General features: G+C 35.5%; 1 protein-coding gene across 7 annotated transcripts in view; it reads left to right on the top strand.

Moving 5' to 3' along the window:
- GPHN (gephyrin) overlaps positions 1-26,790 on the top strand; it is a 617,632-nt gene that overhangs the window by 577,304 nt on the left and 13,538 nt on the right. For all 7 annotated transcript variants that reach the window (XM_060140985.1, XM_060140957.1, XM_060140999.1 and 4 more), the window contains 2 exons: positions 11,217-11,304; positions 22,988-23,061. In XM_060140985.1, coding sequence (XP_059996968.1) covers positions 11,217-11,304; positions 22,988-23,061 — 162 coding nt within the window. The remainder of the gene's footprint in view (positions 1-11,216; positions 11,305-22,987; positions 23,062-26,790) is intronic.

The following is a 26,790-nucleotide window of genomic DNA, read 5'->3' as shown; positions in this document are numbered from 1 at the left end:
CAGTCAGTGTATCTTTCTACTTGTGTCATCTTTAATTTCTTCCATCGATGTTTTTACAGTTTTCCAAGTACAGGTCTTTTACCTCCTTAGGTAGTTTTATTCCTAGATATTTTTTTTCTTTTTGACACAATTGTAAATGAGATTATTTTCCTGATTTCTCTTTCTGATAGTTTGTTTTAGTGTATAGAAACACAACAGATTTATGTATATTAATTTTGTATCCTGCAACTTTACTGAATTCATTTATTAGTTCTAACAGTTTTTTTGCTGGTGTCTTTAGGATTTTCTGTATATAGTATCATGTCATCTGCAAACAATGACAGTTTTACTTTTTCCTTTCCAATTTGGATCCCTTTTATTTCTTTCTCTTGTCTGATTGCTGTGGCTAGGACTTTCAATGCTATGTTGAATAAAAGTGGGTATCCTTGTCCTGTTCCTGATCTTAGAGGAAATGCTTTCAGCTTTTCACCATTGAGTCTGATGTTGGCTGTAGGTTTGTCATATATGATCTTTATTATGTTGAGGTATGTAGCCTCTGTAACCACTTTATTGAGAGTTTTTATTATACATGGATGTTGCATTTTGTCAAAAGCCTTTTCTACATCTATTGAGATGATCATATGATTTTTATTCTTCAGTTTGTTAATGTGGTGTATCACATTAATTGATTTGTGGATATTGGACCATCATTGCCTCCCTAGAATAAATCCTACTTGATCATGATATATGACCCTTTTAACATATTGTTGAATTCTGTTTGCTAATATTTCATTGAGGATTTCTGCATCTATGTTCATCAGTGATTTTGGCCTATAGTTTTCTTTTTTGTGTGATATCTTTGTTTTGATATCAGATGATGCTGACCTCATATATGAGTTCAGAAGCATTCCTTCCATCTCAGTTTTTTTGGAATAATGTGAGAAGTATAGGCATTAATGGTTCTTTAAAAGTTTGATAAAATTCACCTGTGAAGCCATCTGTTAATGGACTTTTGTTTGGTGGGAGGTTTTTAAATTACTGAATCAATCTCATTACTGGTAATTGGTCTGTTCATATTTTCTAATTCTTCCTGAGTCAGTCTTAGGAGATTGTACGTTTGTAGGAATTTATCCATTTCTCCAAGGTTGTCCATTTTATTGGCATATAATTGTTTGTAATAATCATTTATGAACTATTGTATTTCTGTGGTGTCAGTTGTAACTTCTTTTTCATTTATGATTTTATTTATTTGTGTCCTCTCTCTTTTTTTCCTGATGAGTCTGGCTAAAGGTTTACCAATTTTGTTTAACTTTTCAAGGAACCAGCTGTTAGTTTCATTGATCTTTTCTATTGCTTTTTTAGTCTCTATTTCATTTATTTCTCCTCTGATCTTTATATTTCTTTCCTTCTATTAACATTGGGTTTTATTTGTTCTTTTTCTAGTTTCCCTTTAGGTGTAGGTTAGGTTGTTTATTTTAGATTTTTCTTGTTTCCTGAGATAGGCTTATATCACTATAAACTACCCTCTTTGAAATGCTTTTACTCTGTCCCATAGTTTTTGGTTGTTGTGCTTCCATTTTCATTTGTGTTTAGGTACTTTTTTACTTCCTCTTTGGTTTCTTCAGTGATTCATTGGTTATTTAGTAGCATATTATTTAGCCTCCACGTTTGGGTTTGTTTTTTTTTTTTGCAGTTTTTTTCCTTATAGTTAATTTCTAATCTCATAGTGTTGTGGTCAGAAAAGATGTTTGATATGATTTCAGTGTTCTTAAATTTAATGAGCCTTGTTTTGTGACCTAGTATGTGTTCTATCCTAGAGAATGTTCCACATGCACTTGAAAAGTATGTGTATTCTGCTGCTTTGGATGAAATGGTCTGTATGTATCAACTAAGTTCATCAGGTCTAATGTGTCATTTAAGGCCAATGTTTCCTTATTAATTTTCTGTCTGGGTGATCTGTCCATTGATGTGAGTGGGGTGTTGAAGTCCCCTACTGCTATTGTGTTACTATCAATTTCTTTATGTTTGTTAATATTTGTTTTATGTATTTAGGTTCTCCTATGTTGGGTACATATATATTTTACATCATTATATCTTCTTATTGGATTGATCTCTTTATCATTATGTAATGTCCTTCTTTGTCTCTTGTAACATTCTCCGTTTTAAAGTCCATTTTGTCTTGCATTAGTATTGCTACTTCAACTTTCTTTTCTTTTCTATTTGCAAGGAGTATCTTTTTCCATCCCCTCTCTTTTGGTCTATGTGTGTCTTTAGATCTGAAGTCAGTCTCTTGCAGGCAGCATATATATGGTTGTTTTTTTTTTAATTTATTCAGCCACTCTCTATCTTTTGATTGGGGCATTTAATCCATTTACATTTAAAGTTATTATTGATAGGTGTGTACTGATTGCCATTTTGTTACTTGTTTTTGTAGGTCTTTTTTGTTCCTCTCTTCTTCTTTTGCTCTCTTCCCTTGTGATTTGATAACTATCTTTATTGTTATGTTTGGATTCCTTTCTCTTTTTGTATATGTATCTTTTATAGATTTTTGGTTTGTGCTTACCATGAGGTTTGCATACACATATACATGATTATTTTAAGTTGATGCTTTCTTAAGTTCAAATGCATTCTAACAACCCTGCATTTTTACTTTCCCCTACATGTTTAATATTTTTGACATGATATTTTATATTTTTGTTTGCATATCCTTAACTACTTACTGTGAATATAGATGATTTTACTACTTTTTTCATTTAAGCTTCCTACTAGCTTTATGAGTGGTTGGTTTACTACGTTTACTGTATATTTGCCTTTGCCAATGAGATTTTCTGCTAGTCTTCAGGTCATTCTCATTGATAGTTTCTCTGTAAATAGTTGTGATTTTGGTGTGCCCATGGGAGGAGGTGAGCTCAGGGTCTTCCTACTCTGCCATCTTGGCCCTATTCCAGATAGAAATTTTAAAAAGCAGAGTCTGAACTGAAAGTGGACCCCCAATACCCACTGAAATCTGAGAAGATATAATAGTCAAAAGATATCATACCCTCTAGACATATTCCTCCTTCACAGAAACTGATTAGTATGTAAAGTCTTGAGAAAGCCACATTCATTTTCTGATAGATTTATTTTGAGATATACATACTTCTTTCTCTTTTATCTACCTTTCTATTAACTTTAAGCTTTTTTGACATCTAACTAAGTTACAACTCTAGGAAGAGTTGTTATTATTATTGGTGACCATCTTCCAAGATGAAGGTGAATGTCATAGCTTGGGGGAGGAAAAATGCTTCTATTTTTTTCACTCAAGTCAAATAGTCAAATGTTCCTGGTGTCCAAAAAGTGAGAGGGAGACACGTGTGATCTACAAGCTGAGTATTATATTACAATGCCTGCATCAGTTTCTCCATCTCTGGTTCAGTCTATACGTGAAGAGACAATAGTCATTGTGTTAATTATATAAATTTTGGTATTTCCATAGAATACAATATCTTAGAATTGAACGGAATTTCTGATGTTAGCTTCTCCAATATTTTACTCAGTGGAGGTGTTAGAGAAAATTTCTAACAGCTGGCCATCAGGTTTTTGTTTGATGCTTTTAGTGAGAAAGATATTATTTGCCTCATGAGGAGAACATTTATTGTTGGATGGCTGTTATGGCAAGGATGTTTTTCTATTACCCTGAGCCAAAGTCTTTATCCCTGTTTCTCTTATCCATTAGTTCTAATTCTGCCTGGAGCAACACCAAGTAAATTGACTCCCTCTTCTACATGACATCCTCTCAAAGAAAGTACTATTTATGATTACGTAAATGTTAGTAGTATCTTCTCTTCTAGCCACAGATAATATTATTTGCCCATAATATCATTATAGTTGTAAATATTGTACATTATTTATTCCCAAAGCTACTGTGGAGAGATTAATTTGAGGCCAGTGTTCATTCATTTATTGAGTGCCTACAATGTGCAGGGATTTGGTAGATCAGTCAAGAAGCCTAGATAAAATGAAAACATGACTTGTGAGACAGTCATATATTATTGTATCAGTTTTGTACATTTGCCTTTTATCACAATTAGTTTCCTCTCTTTATCCTTTTTAATTCTTTTGACTTTAAATTCCACTTTGACATTAAAATGCCATTCCTGCTTTTTTGAATATTTATATTAGCCTGGTGTCTTTTGGGCATACCTTTTATTTTTATTCTTTCATCTCTTTTAAGTGTATCCCTCATAAATAACATCCAAATGGGAATTAAGCTTTAAAAAACTCAATCTTGCATTTGCCTTACTGTAACCCTGATCCTAGCTTGACGTTCATTTTGCTTTACCATGAAGTTTTCTATATATTATTCTCTTGATATTTTTTCCTTCCATCTTACTTTGTTTTTACTATTAATAGAACTTTGTTATTTCTTCTTTGTCCTTTTCCCTATTATTGGTTTGATCCAGGTGCTATTTGTTTCCTTTCACTCATTATTTTGGAAGGTGTGCTGTACTCTACCATCCCCCTCATGCTTTCCTTCTAATTTCTGATACTAATAATCAAATATTCATTTCTCCACTATTATATTTTTAAAAGGTGCTCACTATATCCCTCCTACAAGGCCTTCCTGTTTCCTCCATGCACATCCTACACCAATGAGACTTTGAGAAAACTTTTACTTCTCCCATCTCCTCCCACTCCCTCAACTTTTAGGCATTGCTGAGATAATGCTTTTAAATCTAGACTATTACTAAGTTTTCTCTTGCAGTATGTCTCTACAACTTCTGGGAAATCCATGTTTAGTACATATATTATAATCCCCCAGTTTATTTGATTGTTATTCATTTAGATTTAGTTGTATAGTTTATAAATATGTGTGTATTTTACTAGTGTTTTCTCTACTCTTCATCTTCCCCTATCTTGAGGTCTCTGATCTGGTTAATTTTTTTCATTTAGAGTCATTTTTCCAGAACATTACTTGTTGATTTATTATCTAAATTTTTACATTTTCACAAATATTATTCTTCTGTCCTGACAGGTGAGTGGTGTCTGACTGGATATAGGATTTGGGGGTTGCAAGCCTTTTTTCTTAGAGCATGTTGATATTAATCTACTGTTTTATAGTTTTTAGTATTGTAGGTAAGAAGTCCAAAACCAGTATCTTTTTTCTTTGTTAGTAAATTTAATCTTTCTGTCTGACAGCTTGTAAGATATTCTCTTTATCCTTGAAATTATAAAATTTAACCAGGACATTTTTAGGTTTATAATTTTTTGTCAGTCTTACCTGGAACTTAGTAAATCTTTTCAATCTCCAAGCCCAAGTCATTACAAATAAATGAAATTTTCCTCTATTTTCCCCCTCTATCAGTTCCTTTTTTCCCGTATGGGATTCCTATTAATAATATGTCAGTGTCTTGCTGTGTCTTCCAAATTTCTTATCATCTCCTGCATGACTTGTGTCATTTTATATTTTTGTACATCTCTTTGAGACATTTCTACTACTTGGTTTTCCATGCCACTAATTGAGTTTCACCAGAGACTATATTCACCTTCATCTACTAAATTTTAAATTTTGAAAATTATATTTTTTGTTCCAGAACATCCTTTTAAGGTTGTAAATGAATCTCCATTAGTGCTTTAATTGTGTGTTGTTTTTGTTGTTGTTAAAATTATCTATTTCCCCCAACATGTTGATTTCACTAAGAGCCATCCTAACTATCGTTCTTATTCTTCCACCCTCCAGTTGCTGGCAGCTTAAATTGCTGGTATTTTCCTTTACCTACTGAGAGTTGTATTCACCCTCAGCCCTCAAGAAGCTGCTAGGGTGCCATAGACCTGACAGGAATGTAGTTATAGTGGAAAAGAGCATCAAAGTGGTAAAAGGCATGGAAGTCACAACTCCTGAATTGGCAAAGCAGCAATAGCAAGCTGCCAGTCTTCTATTGAAGCCGCTGTGCTTCCTGGACATTTAGTTATGAAGGTTTGGGCTTTCCCAGTTGTTAGGGATAGGGTAGTCTTAGTATTTTTTAAGTAAGTAGGGTAGTTTTTTAAGTAAGGGTAGTTTTTAAGTAAGTAGGGTAGTCTTAGTATTTCTTAAGTTGACTTCTGGGTCAACTTAAAAATAATACCTTTGTGCTTAAACTGCATCCCAATCAGCTTCTAGTGCTTTAAATCAGTGAATGTGAGACATGGAAAGGACCTAGTCCAAATGTTCTCATTTTACAGATAAGGATAATGAGACCCCAAGAAATGATGTTCATTTTTCAAAGTCATCTCAGCGGTAGAGACAAAACTGGATTCTAGGCCCTGACACACTCAGGCTTCAGTTGACAGTTCTGTTTTCTGTCACCGAGTACTTATTTCTAGCATTTAGCACTAAATCAATGCTCTTATAGAATGTTTTCATATAATATCGGTACTCTCAGAGAACCATGGGTAGGTACTTATTTCAAGTGAAAATGGATAGAAAGTGTTAGTAAATCAAGATTAATGCTAGTATTAGATTTATCTTTAAAGAAATGGTTAATCACCTTTCAAATCTAATTAAAACTGCAGTTTTTAATGAAGAAAGAATTAAATGATATCACAATATCCCTTTAAGATCTGCTGTTCTTTGAGAAAAGGGAAGCTACTGGTATATACCTAGAAAACTTACTAATCTGCTTAATTGAACATCCCTTCGAGTGGCAATGGTGAGAAGATATTTCAAATGTAAAAAATACAAGTTATTGGTTTTTGATCGTCACTATTTGGCATACACAAATAATATTTATATACTTAGATAAAAATGATAACTTTTCTGACGATGTATATAACAAAGTGTCTTTCACAGTGTGAATACTACTGTAGTTTAAAAGAATAGTAGAGTGAACATAGGTGACCTTGAACCTGTCACTACCTCTGTGAATTTCATTGACCTCTCTTGCCCTGCCTACATCATAGAGTTGTAAAATTAACACATAAGTGTGACAGTGTATTGTTCTTTTAAAACAAGAGAATTATTGTCATTAATTTTATTTCTTAAATATCAACTGATCTTATATATAGGAAGTAATGTCATATATAAGACATATAAGGTCATATTATGTTTTCATTTTACTCTCCTATCGTTGCGAAAATTAATATGCTATGCTCTCTATTTAACAAAACTGAGAAAATCATAATTATTTTTATCCTACTATAATATCCATGATTATAATCCTTGCTACCTATTTTTTATCATTATTCAGAGTAATCTCTTAGTCTTAGAAGCAAACTCAGTTTTTAGTTCTTAAAAATAAAAAGGTTGGGGGGATGGAATATGAAATAAATATGGGAAAATATTAGCATTTGTCAAATCTGAGAGATGGATACATGGGTGTTATACTGTTATCTTATGTGAGAAATATTTCATCATTTAAAATATGAATCACAAAAAAAAGAGAGCAAATTTATGACTTGTGAGCAAGCCCTAAGTTATGTTTAATCAAAATCTTATTTAGTTTTCATCTGAATATAGGATTCAGAACTATGTTTGTTTCATTCTGCAGAACTAACGTTCACAGATGCACTTTTCTTGTCATTCCAGACAGATCTTCTCCTGCTGCCTTAGCATCCTCTGTTTTATGCTTTTGCATAACGGTCCATTCTTATGAGAGTTTTCCTTGTATGACATATCATATGCCTGAAAAAACTAGACAGTCACTCTGCTTAGGCACTCGACAAGGAAACAGAGGTTCTAGTCCTAGCTCTGCCACTTACTGCTCCGCCTAGCCTTTAATATGCTACTTTGCCTCTCTGAATATCACTTTCCTTTTCTGTAAAATAGGCATAATCATACTGTTCAATCTACCTCAGAGATTTATTGTGAAATAATAAATGGAGTTATATCATGCAGTATAAGTGAAGTTACAAATCCTCTGACAGTTGCCATACATTGGTCCCTGTCCCTGTAAGCTATGATCTCTTACTAGGTCCCACACACCAGAAGTATGCAACTGAAAGTAGAGTTAAAGAGATGGGCAGAGGGAGATAGAGAAGGGCAAGCCCCAAAGAATGCTCCTAGCTCTGCTACTGAACACAATGACCCCCAAAGACCTTTCCAGTTTTAAGATTTGGTGATTTTGTGAATCCATCAGCCACAGAGAAGAAAGCAGCATTGAGTGTATTCTTTGAAACATAATAAATTACAGTAAGGACTTGCTTGATATAAAATTCCTTTTAGTTTATTTCTGCAAGTTAGAAAATATCATGTGAAGAGTTGATGACTCTGCAGTTTTACAAAATAGGAAAAAGTCTTTCCCAGATAATATGAAAACAAGGAATAAGGGGGAAAAAAAATCACTGAAAAGTATGTTTATTTGCAGCCATCAGCTAGCCTGTCCCAGGAACTTTACCCACCTACAAAGATGTTGATGTGTATGTCACTGCTGCTTTGTTTCCAATGACTTTGCCATAATCCTGTAGAGCTGACAAGCTATAAATTAAATATTGTAAGATTGGTAAAATTAGCAAATGTCTCTTATACTAACACAAAATTATATGTTGTGTTGTGTTGATAATAGTCATTGTCCCTTCACCTGAATCACATCCCACATCACCCTGTGTTTGTGATGTTTTTCCCATTTACTCCATAGGCCAACCATTGGCTCAGCTTAATGATTCAGCAAGGCAAGGGGACCGGAGTGCTGGGCATGCAGTGATCAGGAATCCATCACATACATATCTTATAGTATTGCAGTACAAAAGAATAATTTGTTATCTTTTTCCCTAAAGCTAAATGAAAAAGATTGATGAAAAATCTGTTCAAAATACATAGTTCAAAAATACACCCATTTTTTAATATAATTCTTCCAAGATGTTTGCCCAACCAAATTAGCTTCAAAATTCATGTCAGGGATTTTTTTTTTAAGTTTGTTTGTTTGTTTAATGTTTTACACATAGATCCTACCTTCATTGAATACCTGGGTATCTTTTTGGCTGCATAAGCAATTAACTGGATGATTTCAAAGGATCCCTGTGTTATAGATTGAACCTCATGTGAGCCATTTTTCAAACTTTTATTGTTGTCTCCTTGGGAACTTGCTCACCAAAGCCAAACAACCTCTGGTACACTCATGGACAGGGCAGTGCTTGAGGAGCAGGAGAATTTTATCTAGAGTCAGTAAGAGAACCTAATAGTAAATGGAACTATTCAGGCTGGAACCAGGCCTAGCTTATTTATTGAGCCCTTTGGGCTTTTCACATACAGTTCTATGAATGTATTTGAGGTCCAATCTATGATTTTCTTCTGTGTTAGTCATAGATATTCTCCTAAATAAAAACAGTCAAATATGCTAAAGTTGAACTCTGCCAGGTTGTTAGGTTTGTATAACTTTTGTCAGTACCACAGTAATAACAACAACAACCAACCTTTCTTATAAACTCAGTTTGTACCAGGTACTATCCCACAAACTTATATATATTATGTTACTTAACCCACATAACAACCCTATACTATCCCTACCTTACAGATGGAAAACTAAGGCAAAGAAAGGTTTAGCAACTTGTCCAAGGTTCTACATCTAGCAGGTAGTAGCACCAGGATTTAAACTCAGGCAGTCTGACTCCAGAGTTCACACTCTTAATCTCTGTAATGTGCCACCTCCCAACTTTGTCTCCTGAAGAGCCTCTTGGGTAGATCCAAGTTCCTCTCCTTACCTCTGTCACCCCTGGATAAAATTTGTGCTAGTTACAAATCTCCTCCTCCTCCTCCTTTTCCTCTCTTCCTCCTCCTCCTTCATCTCCTCTCCCTCCTCCTCATCCTCCCATGAAAAAATGCATCAAGAGAAAAGGATATGAACAAACTTCACTACCATGAGAGATTTGGGAGAACATATGCTATCCCATTGAGACATCATTTGATTTCAAGTTAACAAAAACCTGCTGATTCTAGTTTAAGCAAAGGGGGGGATTTATGGGAAGAGTTGTCTCCTGGAGCACAAGACCAAGAATATGCCTCAGGAAGGACTAAAAACAAGAACTAGAGCATTAGAAGCCAGGATGGTTCCCTTTTTAAATGTACATGTTAGATGTCTATGGAGGAGAAAGGGAAATACCTCCCTTCTCCACAGGGTAAAAAGTTCTTAGAAAACAAGGGTTTAGGCTGAACAAATATTCCTCAAAAGGCACCTTTTCTGTACTCCATCATTTGAAGGTAAATGCTAGTGCAGTGCACATTGCCCAGTAGCTTTGTATGCATTTAAAATTGTGACTAAACAGTCCCTTTCAGCTATTGCCTGATTTCCTGTCCCTCCAGAAACCCTGATGGTTGGCATTTTGTTTTTTTCTCACTTGATTAATCTCAAGTTAGGCCTTTGCAACCCTTCTAACATCAATAGGATAAGACTGTTGATTTCACGCCATCCTTCCTCCCAGGCCTTCCATCTGTACAATCAGAGGGCCTGGTGCACTTGTCTTTTCAGTTGACTGTCAGGAATCTCACTAGTTTCAATCCCTAACATTCACCCTGTCCCTTTATCCTCTCAAAATATCTCATACTGTCTCTGCCTTCCTTGTTCTTTTTTTCTCTACCTTTTTCCCAATAAACACCTACTGGCTCTTTATATTTTTAGGGACCCCCCCACCCTTTTCCCATTAGATGAAGTTCAAATTCTTGACCTTGAGAGCCCTCCAAAATCATGCCCTACACTACCTATCCCAGCCGTTCCAAGTCAGGTCCCTCACTCAAGCAGTTCATTTTCCCCATTCATCGAGAACACCACAGGCTTCATCACAGTCCGATCCTCTTGCTTACAAGGCCCTTTCCCATTCCTTCCCACCTGTAAAAATTCAGCCCATTTCTCAAGGCCTAACTAAATTAAGTCATATTCCCTCTAAAGAGTCCTAAGTCTCCAACACCTAGGGCGATCGACTGTCCTGGTGTGCCTGAAATTTCCTAGGAAATGTAACTTTCAGCACTACATCTGGGATATTCCTAGGCAAACTGGGATTGTTAGGCAGCCTATCCACACCTCACTGTCTCCCCTCATTATACTGCCTTTTTGAGTAAAAAGCCTGTGAAAGTACCAGTAACTACTATTTCCACACTTACAAGTTTCTTTCTCCACAATGAGTTATGCTTTTACTGTGCAGAGACCTTTTTGATTCCCACTTCATACAGACTTTTGTGCTGTACTCATGTTAATGCCTACTCGTTGAATAGGTGGTCTAGTTTTTAGTTGGCACTATATTTAAAATATTTTCCTTGTGTGTTAATTTATTTGTCTTTATTTTTTTTCCAGCCCAGATGACTTACTCAATGCCTTGAATGAGGGTATCAGTCGTGCTGATGTCATCATCACATCAGGGGGTGTGTCCATGGGGGAAAAGGTATGAAAAAATGAGGTTCATGAAGTATGCAGTTGATTAACAGTGGTGTGGTAGTCATCTGGTATCCATAACCAGACTCCCACAAAGCTGAAAATCCACAGGGCTTCAGAAATTTCTGGGCATTCTAAAAGGTATGCAGTGCAGATAAGTCAGAGAGCTTACCATCTCAAATTAAATCCAGGAGTGAAGGTGTTAAAATGTAGATAGGTATTCTCTTCATAGCAGACAGATTGCCGGGTCAGTCTTCCCTCAAAGTCTCCTAGAGGTCTTGAGCCCTGGGTAGAGCAGATTGCTGCAGTCCTCTCCCAAGATCACAAAGGCTAGGCTGAGGTCTGCATTGTAGCAAAGCTATAAGAAATAATTTGCAACATGTCTGTTATCATTACCATCAAACTGCCTGATGTGCTCTGAGCATCACGAGGGCAAACCCTGAAGTTAAGAGTACTTAAATTTTCAATTTCTTATTTCCAGGGAGTATTTCATATAAAACTTATCTTGGTTGCTAATGAACTTAATTATGGGACAGTACCTATTTGGCAGACCAGAAGTTTGCTTTTCCAGTACTTCTGAAGAGGCAACAAGCTTATAGCTTACATAGGCTTGGCAATTGTGGCTCAACTATGGTAAGAACAGAACACTTCTGGACCTTAACCTTCTTTATTAAGATGTCATTTATCCCAGGGATTTGCTCACAGGTCAACAGCCAATATAGTAAAGCATATTGGTTTTCTTTTTTTACTCTTTGTGTGGTAAGATACTTACACTGAACCTTTAATTTACTAGGAAGGAGATTTTTAGGAACTGGGCATCCCAGAGTATTCCATAGGAGCTAATAATTGTCCTTCCTAACTCCTTGAGGGGGAATCATATGAAAGAAGAACCAGGAAGAAAGAGAGAAAGCATCAATGCAGCAAACTCCCGCCAGCCTGCAAATTCTAGTCCCCAAAAGAATTCCAGTGTACCTCAGTAGCAGAAAGAAAGAAAAGTGTAAGAGAGAGAACATCTGCTTCAGCCCAAGGGCAGAGCCTGAAAACCAGTCACTGAAAAGACAGGGAAGTTAGTCAAGGAAAGATCCAGAAGCATTATGTAGTACGCATGAATTTTAAGTGCAGAAACTCAGGTACACAAGAAATTTATTTATGTGATTCAACTTAAATTCTACTGTGAGTACCTATGCTACAGAACTGGCAGGAAATTTTATTTAAGCCACTGTAGGACTAATTGCCTCCCAAAATTATGCCAAAGAACTGGGAGGGGCTTAAGAGGCAACAGAGCATCAAGGAGACACATCTGGTCACCAGTCTTCGCTGGACACATCTAGAGTGTCCTTGTCATGCCATTAGATCTCAGATCTTTGTTCTTTTGGGCCATACTAATAGCACTGGGATTATGGGGAGACTGGGAGTCTTAGGGCAGAGGAAAGGGGCCCCTGCTGCTTGTGGGACCCACAGACCTCTATCCTCTTCTCAGCCAAGGAGAAATGACTCTTCCATAGTTGCTTCCCTCAAAATCTCTCCCCACCCCCACCTCCTCCTGTTTCACATAGCCTTTGCGAAGAGTTTTCATTTTTATAAAACACCAAAAGTTTCAGGTAAACAGTATCTGCTTTCTGCCCTAAAAACTAAAGAATTGTGTGCATTACTATAAATTTTCCAGCACGTACAGAATTGTAAAATAGCTCAAAGACAATGAAACGTGTAGATAATCGATAAGGATACGCTAGACTGGACATCAAATAATTGTTTCTTCCTATTTCAAGGTCTCTTAATTTTTCCTAATAGTGTCTCCCCCACCCCATATGATCAAAATAATCACAAAGATCATTACTGATCACAGAAAAGGACTGGTCTCATAGGTTTGCCCTGATTATTTAGCAACAAAAGTATTAATTAACCATATAGGTCTCCTTGAGTTTGTTTTACACATCTACAGCCATATAGCAATAGAATATTAAAACTAATGAACAATATTCCAAACAAATAAATAGTTTGTTAAAATATTTTTTATTTCCCTTAACATTTCATTTAGTCCCATGGTTTTCTTGTTTTGCTGGATCTTGGGTTAGCAGTCTGCTTTCTTGAAACCATCTGTTTTCATTCTAAAGAGTCCTGGGATTCCTGACTCAGTCCACTGGTACTGTACAAAAGTTATCTAAGCTATATCACCTCAGCAGCCTGTACCCTAGAGACTATTCTTTGAAGCATCAATAGTTCAAAATACCTATGATTGTCCTTTTCCCTAGTGCTCTGAGTCTCTTTGTTGCAGACACAAACTATTTACTGTAGCTTATATAGCAGAGCCTTCAGGCCAGCATCAAAGTAAAACAGAGGCTTTCCTTAGCTAGTAGATATTTAATACCTGTGCTTAATTTATTACTGTAACCAATAATATTAGAAGATAAGTGAGATTCTCTATTGGTACACAGTAGGTAACTATTTCATAAAAGTTTTGGTCAGTGTTTCCCCTGAGGGTGAAAACATATTATGAACAGCAAGGGCATTGTCAAATCTCCAGACACTTCCCATAAAGCATACAATTTCTGAAACATTATATTAATGACATTTTACCTGCATAAACCTAACCTAGAGCACAGTGAGCCTTTCTTCTCAGATGTAACAGTAACTCCCTTCCTCTGAAACTCCTGTAACGGTAACATATCAAACAAACCTATTTCTAATTTCTCTTTTTATAAGATGAAAGAACAAATCTTCGTGACTTTCTACGGGCCCTCTAGGAAATTTCAAACATAGTCTTAGGCGTTGAAGATATTCTGAAAAAATTTTTTTTTCCTAAATTTAGATCTGATCTTTAGAAGGCAAAAAAGAGTTGTCAAAAAAAAAAAAATTGGGCACCTGATTAAGATAGGATCATAGCTACCTAAGAAACATACTTGGTTACCTAATTTTTCAAAGCAACAATAAAATATTTGAAAACAAGCATAGAAGGTAACATGATCATAAATAATATTGGCTCATTCATAAATTAGGAACCTTTGTTCTATACTTCTTTATTTCCTTAAATAATCAAAGACAAAATAAACAAAAAGGCATATTACACAAAAAGAATAACCTTACATATCATAGGGAAAGCATTAATCAGTAAAGCAAAGAAGTAAGCTCGTCAAAACTGAGTGAACTTACTAAAATTTTAATATATTTCTCAGCTTCATTTCAAACACAGGTAATTAAACCAAGGCAAATCAAAGTCATTTTCAGAGTTTTGTCCTTTATTATGCTTTTTTTTATATGTTGGAACAAACTGACACTTTACTTTAGAACTAAGAGTGGTCTCCAGACCAAAGAGGGTCCTGGAGACTCTTTAAGTGGGTCTGCAAGGTTAAATCTATTCTCATAATAAAACTAAGACTTTATTTGACTTTTTTATTTTCCTTCTCTCATGACTGTATAGTGAGTTTTTCCAGTGACTGTATGATCTATAATATCTCATCAGACTGAATATGGAAGCAAATAAGAGAATCCACCTGACTTCTATTAAGCTGAACATTAAAGTGATTTTTAAATTATAAAACAATGTATAAACAATAAGTTACTTACGTTAACATGAAATAGCTTCATCACTGCTGTTTACAAATGAACCAACAAATAAATATTCTTAAATTCTTAGTTTTAATTTCTAATACAGTAAATATCGATGGACATAACCCACATAACAAAAGCTCTAGAGATCCTTAATGGATTTTAATTTAAGAGCATGTAAAGGGTCCTGAGACCAAGTATTTTGAGTATTGGACTTTTTTTTAAATATTTTTTTTCCTGAAAAGTGAAAGAATATGCATAGTTTACTTGTCTGTCATGACTTCTAACATAATTGCAACCACCCATATTTATTATAATGTTTAAGAAAATCACTAATTTCTATTTCACAGCAAAAATTAGGGGGCATCAATCATTGACAAATCATATGTAAGCATTTTAGCGGACTAGCAAAGTTCATAAACACAGAATACAACTTTGTACAGCCACACACATCCCCTTTGTACCTTCTTAATGTAGCAAAAATGAAAACATACTCATTAACACGACCCAAAGATATATCCTTTCTATGGCATATTAAAATAAGAAGCAAAGTATAATGTATTAACTAAAAGTCATGCTTAGTAAGCAGTGATCGAGTATCCTATTGTACTTAGAAATCAAGGTATCTCATGATTATTCATTAATTAATCAATTTAATAACTGTTCAAGATTTTAAATTACTTAAAAATCTTGAAAATTATTTTCAAGCTGACATTCTACAAACATAATTACTATTGAAATTAAAAGTTTGTCAGAATAATGATTCTATTTCATTGAACCAAATTTTAGATTTTTCACAATCTTAAGTATTATATAAGAATAGCGTTAGACTCTTTGATGAGTAACCTATATAATTTTAGGAAAAAACAAACCCAAGCAAAATAAAATGTATTTTCCTACTTAACACTGATAAGAGAAAGAACATGGCTGGGTTTGCTTATTAACCAAAATAATTAAGCTAGTCTCATTTGCCAGAGATTTACCTTAACTATGTGAACTTTATTCTTAAAATTATAAGAAGAATTTTTTTTAGTGCAGCATATTTAAAATAGTATAAGATAAATTTTCTTATTATCTGGGAACTTTAGGAATATTCTATTTATGTAAGTACTTATCTCTCTAAATGAATCAGAATAGAGTATCTTTAGTTTAAGAGACATTAGAAGTGTTTCGGTGTGTTCGTTTTTCTCCCCGTTGGCAAAGCAAACTTTATTGTGGGCCTAAGATCAGGGCTCTTCTCTTCATGTCCTGCTAAACCAGAGAGTTGGGGATGAGAGGCTCTTGTGTTTCCCCTGCAACACCTCCATCACATTCAAATTCAAATGGAGAGAGCCAGGGTAGGGGACACCCTGAATCTGCAGCATACTCCGAGGAAGGCCCACTGTGCATGGTGGTCTCACAGGCATATAATTTATGAATACCCTCCAGAAATAGGAAAACATTTCACACTCACAAAACAAGATAAATGCCTTCCCTGGATCACAGACACATAGACACACAACCACATAAAGAATATACAGCTTCAGGGACTTCCCTCGTGGTCCAGTGGTTAAGAATCCGCCTTCCAATGCAGGGGACGTGGGTTTGATCCCTGGTCGGGGAACTAAGATCCCATATGCCGCAGGGCAACTAAGCCTGTGCGCCGCAACTAGAGAGCCTGTGTGCCACAACAAGAGAGCCCACATGCTGCAACCACTGAGCCCGCGTGCTCTAGAGCCTGCATGCCACAACTAGAGAGAAGCCCACACACCGCAATGAAGAGCCCACTTGCCGCAATGAAAATCCCGAGCGCTACAACTAAGACCCGACGCAGCCAAATAAATAAATAAATAAATTTTTTTTCAAAATACAGCTTCAGCTCTACAACTTCAACCACAGATTAAGAGTAAACACAGAAACAAACAAACAAAATTAGTCTACAAATAAAGAGCTATTTTCCTTCCTAGAGGTCACAAAATTCTTAATTGGTTTAGGCTCAAAATGACAGACAAACAAACAAGAAAGACTAACAAACCAGATTCTCTATCTTCTCTTACCTAACAGAGAATAGATTTCAATCACCCATTTATAGGAATCACCAAATGGTCAGACCATAAAACTGAATTCTCAATCATTGATGCTACAAAGGGGAATACCTTATTGGCCATGCATAGAACCAAAATTAATAGAGGAGGCAAAAATAGAGAAACCCAAAGTTAGCAGATTTCAGGTTTTATTACTCCTTGGCATACACTCCAGAAACCAAAGAATGATGTATGCAGGTTTAAGCCACCCATAAAATGCACTTTTCTGGCAATTGAGTTTACTTGGTTTTGTCAGATAAATCAATACGGCATCTCAGTGGAGCCTTCAGAATTGTTAAGGTATAGTTTTTTAAAGATAAAATCATGAATCTCATATATTTTTTTATTTTATAAAATGAACATGTGTCAATGATTTTATTTAACTCATTAATTAATGAGGGAACCAGTAAGATGTTGCAAGAATTCTAAGAATTCAAAGAACAGAGACACCTATAGGTAATCAGAAATGCTGAAATCAGTCTGCTAATGGATGCAGAACTGTTCTATATCCACAGGAGAATAATCAATTACACTGCCACCAACAGAATTAATTTGCATTTCTTTGGATACTAATCATGTTCACCATCAGTTTTCTACAGCTTAATTTTTATAAAATAGCACAAAGACAATGAAAGGCACAAATAACCCAGAAGGTTGTTTGGATATCCAATAATCTTTTTTGCCCATTTCAAAGTCTTTCATAATTTATCTGACATTGTTTGTTCTTACTTGAGTTGAGGGAAAGACCTGTCTCCTTCATCCATTCGTGTTTCTTCTTCCTATCTGGATCTAGCTTTCAGAACATCAGACAGAGGTCCTTCCTGCTTCTATAGGTAGACAAAAACTTAAGAACAGTGATGATTCTCAGCTTTTATTGCTATGTCTGGTACAAACTTTCCATCACAAGAAACATGAAGCATTTCTTCATGTTCAGAAAGAATGAAAAGGGGCATTTTTACAACAGAAATGCTTTTTTTTCAAGAAAAATAAAATACTTTCATTCGTTTAACAAGTATGTAGTGAGCATATATGCTTTCCAAATTCTGTATCATTACCCATAAGGCCCTGCATGTGTGGCCTCTGCCTGTCTCTCCAACCTCCCCTTATGCCTCTTTCCTATTCATTCACTACCTTCCATTGTCTTTTCAGTTCTAGACACACTCTTTACTGCTCTTGAAGGTTTTGTATATATACTTTCCTCTGTCTGGAATTCTCATCCCTCCACACTTCTCATGGCTGAGTCCTTCTCGTCCTCACCACCTCTTTTAAAATGGCCTTTCCTTATTCTCCACCTCATACCATTATTCTCTATCCCAGCACCTGCTTTTTTCCTTCATAGCATGTACCACACTTTATAGTTATTTTATTTGTTGTTTTATTTTAGGCTGTCTCCTCCTCCAGTAAACTATAACAGGACATCCTTGTGCCAGGGACCATATGTATCTTGTTCACTATTAAATCTCTAGCACAAATAGAATTCCTCATACATAGTAGGCACTCAAAAATATTTGTTGAACTAGCAAATGAATGAATGAAAGTCATGTGCTAATCACCATGGACTCATTATATATATACAGAGGGTTTCTGATCTCACAAACTTTATAGTAGAATAAAGGATACATATCTGTTATCAGGCAACTGCAGTATTACTTAAGTGTATGATGTCAGGAGGACATAGTACTATAAGAACACATAAGAAAGGCCTGGAGATTTCTGCTTCTACTATGATGGAGTGGCTTATTTGGACCAACTCTCCCACCAAGGACAACTATAAAAGCTATGGTGGCACAGTGGTTAATAATCTGCCTGCCAATGCAGGGGACACGGGTTCGAGCCCTGGTCCAGGAAGATCCCACATGCCGCGGAGCAACTAAGACCGTGCACCACAACTACTGAGCCCCCGTGCCACAACTACAGAAGCCCACGCGCCTCGAGCCCATGCTCCGCAACAAGAGAAGCCATCGCAATAAGTCAGCCCACCGCAACAAAGAGTAGCCCCCACTCGCCGCAACTAGAGAAAGCCTGTGCACAGCAACAAAGACCCAACACAGCCAAAAATAAATAAATAAATAAATCTATTAAAAATAAATAGATAAAAGCTATGTAAATTTTTTTAAAGAATAAGAAAAAGGTGTCCAAAGAGAACAACCAAGACAGATAGGATTCAAGGCACCAAGATCTCAGAGAAAAGTGAACCACAAAGAAGCTGAACTGGAATTCTTCACCATATATTTCCTCAAGGCATTTACTAACTCCTAAGCCAGGAGGGACAGGGGATGATGTAATGGTCAAGAGGTCAAGAATCTAAGCATAACAGAATAGCTAAAAGGCTAAGAAAATAAGCAGAGTTTTCAAAAGTCTTAAGAGTTCAAGACCTGCTGTGGAGGAGGGACCCTGGCAAATATCTCAGGCTTTCAGTTTAAACCCTTGAAGTGCCGTGATCTAAGAATAAGGACAAACTGGAAAAAAAGCAGTCTTCACAAAGACTGCAATTGAGCCTCAAATTATCTCAGTCTCTGATTATATCAAGGTAATCTTAGTTAAGCTGCCAGAAGAAATTAAATTCTTTCTGGAGGAATAGATCATCGTTCAAAACCTCTGAATTTTTTTCATATATAATGTTTGGACTTTACCAGAAATAGCACAAAATAACTAAAAATTTAGAAGGGAAAACAAGATAGTACAACCCTAAAAATGGTCCTGACATTTATATTGCCTCATATGGACTTTTAAAAACTGTAATTAATGTGTTTAAGAAAAAGAAATGACAAAGAATTTCACTAGAAAATTAGAATCTATTTATAAAAACTAAATGAAAATTTGGAAAAAATATGGAAAAGAGCATAAAAGACATATGGGATTTGGTGAAAGGTGTAACATATGTGTAATTGGAGTCCCAAAAGGAAAGGAGAGAGTGAACAAAAGCAATATTTAAGAGATACTGGCAGAGAGTTTTCCAAAACTAATAAAAGACATAAAGCCAGATATTCAAGGAGTTCTGCTAATCTCAAGCAGGATAAATACAAAGAAACCATATGTAGGTAGTCATAGCAAAACTACTGAAAACCAAGGACAAAGAGAAACATCTTACCAGAAGGACATGTTACCTTCAAAGGACCAAAAATAGAACTAACAGAAATGATTTAAACAGAAATTATGGAACTCAGAAAACAATGGAGGGACTTCCCTGGTGGTCCAGTGGTAGAGAATCTGCCTTCCAATGCAGGGGACACAGGTTCAATCCCTGGTCGGGGAACTGAGATCTCACATGCTGCAGGGCAACTAAGCCCACGCACCACAACTACTGAGCTTGCACGCCTCAACAAGAGAGCCCATGTGCCGCAAACTACATACCCCATGCACCCTGGAGCCCGCACACCACAACTAGAGAGAGAAAACCTGCACGCCACAACTAGAGAGAATCCCACATGCCACAATGAAGACGCGACACAGCCAAAATAAAATAAAATATTAAAAAAATAAAAACAAAATCAATGTGTTCAAAACAGAACTTCTAAAACATAAAAGAGAGAGAACAATGGAATGGCATTTGTAAAATGCTGAAAGAAAATAAAAGCTAGTGTGGAACTGAACTAGATAAAAACTGAACAGACCTATCCTAAAGGGAGTTTTTCAGGTGGAAAGATTATGGAAGCATGAAAATGTAGAAAGGACTAAAGAACAAAGGAAAGGGTTAATATGTGGGTAAATGTAAATGAATTGTTATCTTGAGGTTTAAATGTATATAAATATATATTGAATATATAGAGTATATATTGTTTGTATAGTATATGTAGAATGTATATATATAATAGTTATATATATACACACACACATATTTATAATGTATATAGAGTATATGATACATGATAGCACAAAAAGGAAAGAGGAATGGATGGAGTTAACATGTTTTAAAGTTCTTACATTGGGAAGTGATAAAAATACCAAATTATGATAGATTGTAGTAAGTTAAGAATGCATGTTGTAATCTCTAAAATAACCACTAAAATAATAAGAGAATGTGTAATTAACAAATAGAAGAAAAAGAAAATTAAATAACAAAAAATTTTGGTGAATTGGAAGAAGACATGAAAGAAGAAAAAGAAATAAAAACAAAAGTGACAAATAGGTAATGAATAGGAGGGCAATAGTTTTAAACCCCAAATATAGCAATAATTATATTAGGTGTAAATGGACTGAGTCCTCCAATTAAAAATTGTCATTCTGGATTTTAAAAAACAACCAATTGCATGATGCTTATCAGAGACCCACCTTAAATATAAGGACACAGCTCATTGCAAGTAAAAGATGAGAAAAATGTTACAAGGAAAGATAGCTGGTATGACTCTCTTGATATCAGAGAAAATTAAGATAAAAAGGATTACTAGATATTAGGTGGAGGGACATTTCCTATTCATATATGTACATGGATCAGTTCATCAAGTAAATTCTAAATTATTGCATCTAATAATATAACCTAAAAATAAATACTAATCAATCTACTATCCAGCCCTGGGAATTCAGGGGAGGCTGAGAAGATGACTGAGATTGAGAGTCATCTCAGAGATTGAGAGAGAGGAGGGTGGAAAGAAAGAGTTTTCTAAACGGAAGGAAGAACATTTTCAAAGATTTGAGGCAAGAAAGTGTAAAAACTGACAGCAATATAGTCCTGCTGGAATGTAGAGAGAGAGAGATTAAGGAAGAGGAATCGGGCTGGTGGGAAAAGGATTGCCTGATAAGAACAATGATTGGCAAAAGGGGACTAGAAAATACAAGAATCTTAGCTATGATATTTAAAAGCTGAGACTTGTTTCTGGAAACCAGGAAGTTATTGAAGTATTATATATTGATTTGATCAGATTTGTTTCCAGGAGGCCTCTCTCACTACTGTGGCGGGAATAAATTGGAGGAGGGCAGGAGTGTTGGCAGAGAGACCTATTTCAGTAATTCAGGTGAGATTATGTTGGCTGAGGCTGTGGAGATAGAAGGAAACAGCTTTTAAAAATAAAGTGTCCCGGGCTTCCCTGGTGGCGCAGTGGTTGAGAGTCCGCCTGCCGATGCAGCGGATACGGCTTCGTGCCCCGTTCCGGGAAGATCCCACGTGCCGCGGAGCGGCTAGGCCCGTGAGCCATGGCCGCTGAGCCTGCGCGTCTGGAGCCTGTGCTCCGCAACAGGAGAGACCACAACAGTGAGAGGCCCGCGTACCGCAAAAAAAATAATAAAAAAATTAAAGTGTCCCATAACTTGTGAAATATTTAAAATTTTAGTGGGTTACTAGAATCTTGGATTAGTGAGCAGGAAACTCAGTAATAGACCAAGAGGTTGTATTACTTAAGAGAAACTTTTTAAACTGCAATTTTTTTCTTTATGTTTACAAAACCAACTACAAGGCAGTATTGCCTTTCCTTTCCAAAGATCGTGTTTTGTCAGATGGCTCTGGGTTGGTCATAACCTTAGGTTGGTTGTGTTGGTAATAGCAGAATATAAAGTTGGAGCAATTAAACACCCTTGACTTTCTGTTTTAGAGCTCCCTCCCTACATTTTTAGTTGACTTATTTAGATTTGGTAATCTGTGGGCAAATGTCCAAGTGTCTCCTCAAGGAATGTGCATCATTTTAAGTTATTAGACAGAATAGTGTGTGATGCATACATGTGGCTTCCCTGCCCAGGCACAGCTACTTAAGCCATATTTATTAACATCCTTTCTCAGACATAAAAATCTGTCTTAAAAGAGAGACAACAACCTATCAAGTAATGATTTATATGTTAATGTGGTTGCTTGGTTTACTATCTAACTACTTCTATTAGAATGTACCTTTTATGAGGGAAGGGACATTGTTTCTTTTGCTCCAGGCTGTATCTCCCTGTACATGGATTGATACTCAACATATACAGGTGCTCAGTAAATATTTACTGAATGAATAAATGAATGAGGAATGAAGGGATATTTGTCTTAAATCAACTTCACTAAAATAAGGTGTTTCTTTTCATTTCAATCTTACAAATTTATTTTTTTTCATTTAAAGTTTGAAAGTCTGATATTAGAATGTTCGAAAGTAAAGTGATTATTTTTCATATTTGCAGGACTATCTCAAGCAGGTGCTGGACATTGATCTTCATGCCCAGATCCATTTTGGCAGGGTTTTTATGAAACCAGGGTATGAAAATTATCTTGTTATCTAATATATGGGGTTGGTTTGGCTTGCTTTGACTAACAAAGTTTTTAAATGCTTTCTTTTTACATTTTCTATTATGGATTATTTATTCTAATAAAAAATATTATAGTATTAGAGTTCTCTGAACAAGTGTGTATCCTATCTGAAATGGGAATTCATCTTCTTTATAAATCACTGGGTCTGGTTTAAACAAAGCAAAGCAACTTTCCAAACCTTTTCTCCCTTTAATTTCCATGTCTAGTTCCTTCCTTCTCTTTTTCTGCTTCTTTCTCTCACTTATAACATTTCAGTATGAAAATTCTCAAACATACACAAATGCAGGGAGTACAATGAAACCCCCATATACCCATCGCCCAACTTCAGTAACTATTTTTCTGTAATTGTTTCATCAATCCTCTTCTTCACCTTTTTGGGGGGGCAGAGGGCTGGATTGTTTTAAAGCAAGTTCTAGACATGTCATTTTAGTATACATCTCAAATATTAATAACAACAGCAGTACTTTCTTACATAATCACAATGGTATTATCTCAGGTAACAGAATAAATAAGAATACCTCAGTATCATCTAATACCGTGATCGTATTTGAAAATTCTCCCAAATGTCAAGGAAAAGTATGCCTTCTTACATATGTTTTGTTTGAATTAGGATTCAAGTCAGGTCTACTCACTGTATTTGGTTAAGTTTCTATTAAACAGGAACATTTACCAGCCCCCCTTTTTTGGCATGCCACTGACTTGTTGAAGCAACTGAATCTTTTGTCCTAGTTTTGTCCTAGTGAATGGATTTGGCTGATTGCTTCCTTGTGGTGGCATTTAATTTGTTCCTGTCTCTCTCCAGTATATTCTGTACATCGGAAGTTAGATCTAAAGGTTTGAGTAGATTCAGATTCAATTTTTTTTTTTTGTAAGAATACTTCATGAATAGTGTTTCATACTGCTTCTTACTACCTCCCAAGAGGAAAGAAAAGTAACCACATACCTAGATCTTGCGTATCTCCTGAAAACTAATAGCTCCCTCAGGAAGGGCTAATGGAGGTTCTGTAATCCATTGTAAATCCTCAAAGAATGCAAACATTGGTGTTGATAAAATATGTGTGGCCATGTCTTTAAACAACAGCCTGCCTGTTGAGACCCCTGCTCCTCTATAAACCTGTGGTATGTAAACATTATAAAAACACTGTTGAAAGCCCTCAGTGTGTGGGTGAGCATTCCAGCACACCTCCATGCTGTCAGGGACAACAGTAATGATGCTTTAGTTCAGGGTCATACTCTGATGGGTGCTCATATGAACCCTAAGAGAAAGTAGAGGTGGGACTTACCAGTTGTTACAAGTGAGCTATGGGAACTAGCAGCAATTTCCAGAAACCTTTTTTAAGTGTCAAGCCAGCCCTCCTAAGCTCCCTGATTTATTGGATACCTTGTGTCAGTTCTAAGGCAGAGATCAGGCTTTATATTTAAGTATGAAGTTAAGATTGTCCCTAAAGCCTTCTCCACAATGTAATAGAATTTAGAATTCTTGGCATTATATTTCTGTAGTTGCTCTGATATGCTGCCACTGACAAGGCCCTTTTACTATTGAAGGTGTTGGATTGGGATCATTCTTATTAAGAATATCTTGTCTTAAGCAAATATTATTATGCTATGAGTACACAGGCTTTTTTTTACTCTGTCCCCATGGGCAGTACTAATTTGATTAGAATACAGAGGAAATCCCAAAAGTATGTCAGTGTACTTCTCACTAATCTCAAAAATTGAATTGATTATTCCTTTGCAGTGAGAAAGAAGCTGACATTACTTACCCTCACCTCTAGAGGAGAAATATTTGTATAATATCTATTATTTAAATTATCTATTATTTAAATTAATCTCAGCACCCATGATGTATAATTTTGGTACTCATTTTATTTTTAGTCTATTATTTACCACTTACTTCAGCTGTAGGACTTCTGTGACTTCGGTTATTGTATAAAAGCTGTTACATTCTGATCTCAAGAGGAAAAACGAACAATAGGTGTTGAGTTTCAAGGAAATGACTTTCCAGATCCTAAACAAAAACTTCACAGTCTAGCAATAAAACACTCATGATAGCAGCCACATAACAAAATGTTTTATTGTAATGGAACCTTTTTAAAATGAGTACCTTCAGAGAAATCACAGTAGCTGTCTGCAAGGTTCAAAAGATGATTTAAATTGGTTTTAAATACAGTAGAAGGAAGGTGTTATGCATTCCCTCCTCAATCTTATTATGTGTGTTAGTTTGCTATTTTAAAAAAATGGTGTAGAAGTTTAAATGGGCTTCCTTTAATTGTCCAGAATTTTATACTTGTCTGAAGAGAAGAAGAATTTAAAGGTAATTGCTACTTAATAGTAGAATAAGAAGAAATATAAAAAGCTCAAGAACAATTTAGCTTTGCTCTTCCCACATACAGTACGTTCAGAATGCAATTAACCTCTTTCCTTTTAGACACGGAGATACTCAAAAAGCATTTGGAATATTATCGACCAGATCTACCAATCACAGTTTTTATGGATCATCTACAGTGAGCATAGCTGTTGTCGAAAATGTATCTTGGAAATTATTTTCATCACACAGTAATAGTCATTGCCAAATAACCTATCTATAAATGGATATGACATTCTAATCTCAGTTTTCTAAAACACAGCAAAGAGTCAGGAAGTAAGCAAAAACAGACCTCAGAGTAGCCAAGAATAGATGTTACGAAGTCCATGTAATAACACTTCACAGTGTACCCTATGAGAGCCTTATCTAATTATGAGCCATAAAGTTAGAAGAACCTTGGTTCAAATCTTAGTATCTGAGTAATTTTGGCCAAATTGCTTAATCTCTCTAAGTCTCATTTTCCTCATCTGTAAAATGGGATGACAATTGTCACCTCATGGGATTATTGTAAGAATTAAATGAAATAATGGATATAATGCTTAGATGTTTCTTTAAAAATAGTAACTTCTATTATTACTATTATTATTATCATTCCAACAATATAACTATTACTACTGCTCTCTGGTTCCCAAACCAAAGGCCAGCTTTAAGGGTCAAGATGATGGCAGTCTAGCATTAAGGGGACCTACAGAAAAAAAAACTAGGGGAAAAAAACAGAAACAAGAACTATAGAAACACCGCCACGTGTACTGTTATGTTATGGTTTAATACCCCTGTGACCCAAAATCTCTGTATCATAGCAGAGTAGAATCAATTCATAATGATGGCTGTAATTCATCAAAAATATTAATGTTCATCATATTATTGCAAAAGGTAATGAGTGAGTGATCCTTTCTTCTTTCAACCAATGAGCAAAAATAGTAAAAAGAAAAACAATTTGGGTGCTTAAAAGGGTAATTTTTCAGCTACTTTTAAATTTCAGCATTCCCTAAGAATTTTGCATCACTCAAGATTCATTAATATAATAAAAATTTTAGCTGAAATTCTATATTAAGGGTAGTCAATAGAAAAAAATCACTATTATTAACCACCTGCCCTCTTCACACTCACACCCCTCTGCATACCCCCATGATGAGGGTTCATGTCAGACTTTTGAGGAAGTATAATTTGATAATATTCTTAAATTACTATTGCTTTAATTTTGTTCTAGTCATGGTATTTTATTTATTTTGACATTTCAAAACATTCCCTTCATAGGAGGGAAGCTTTTCTGTTTATTGCTGAGTATAGTCTTAAAGGGCTGAGAAATAC

The sequence above is a fragment of the Lagenorhynchus albirostris genome, chromosome 1, assembly GCF_949774975.1.
Source record: "Lagenorhynchus albirostris chromosome 1, mLagAlb1.1, whole genome shotgun sequence".
Taxonomy (NCBI): domain Eukaryota; kingdom Metazoa; phylum Chordata; class Mammalia; order Artiodactyla; family Delphinidae; genus Lagenorhynchus; species Lagenorhynchus albirostris.
The sequence above is the reverse complement of the archived record's forward strand: the minus strand, read 5'-3'. Positions and strand labels throughout refer to the sequence as shown.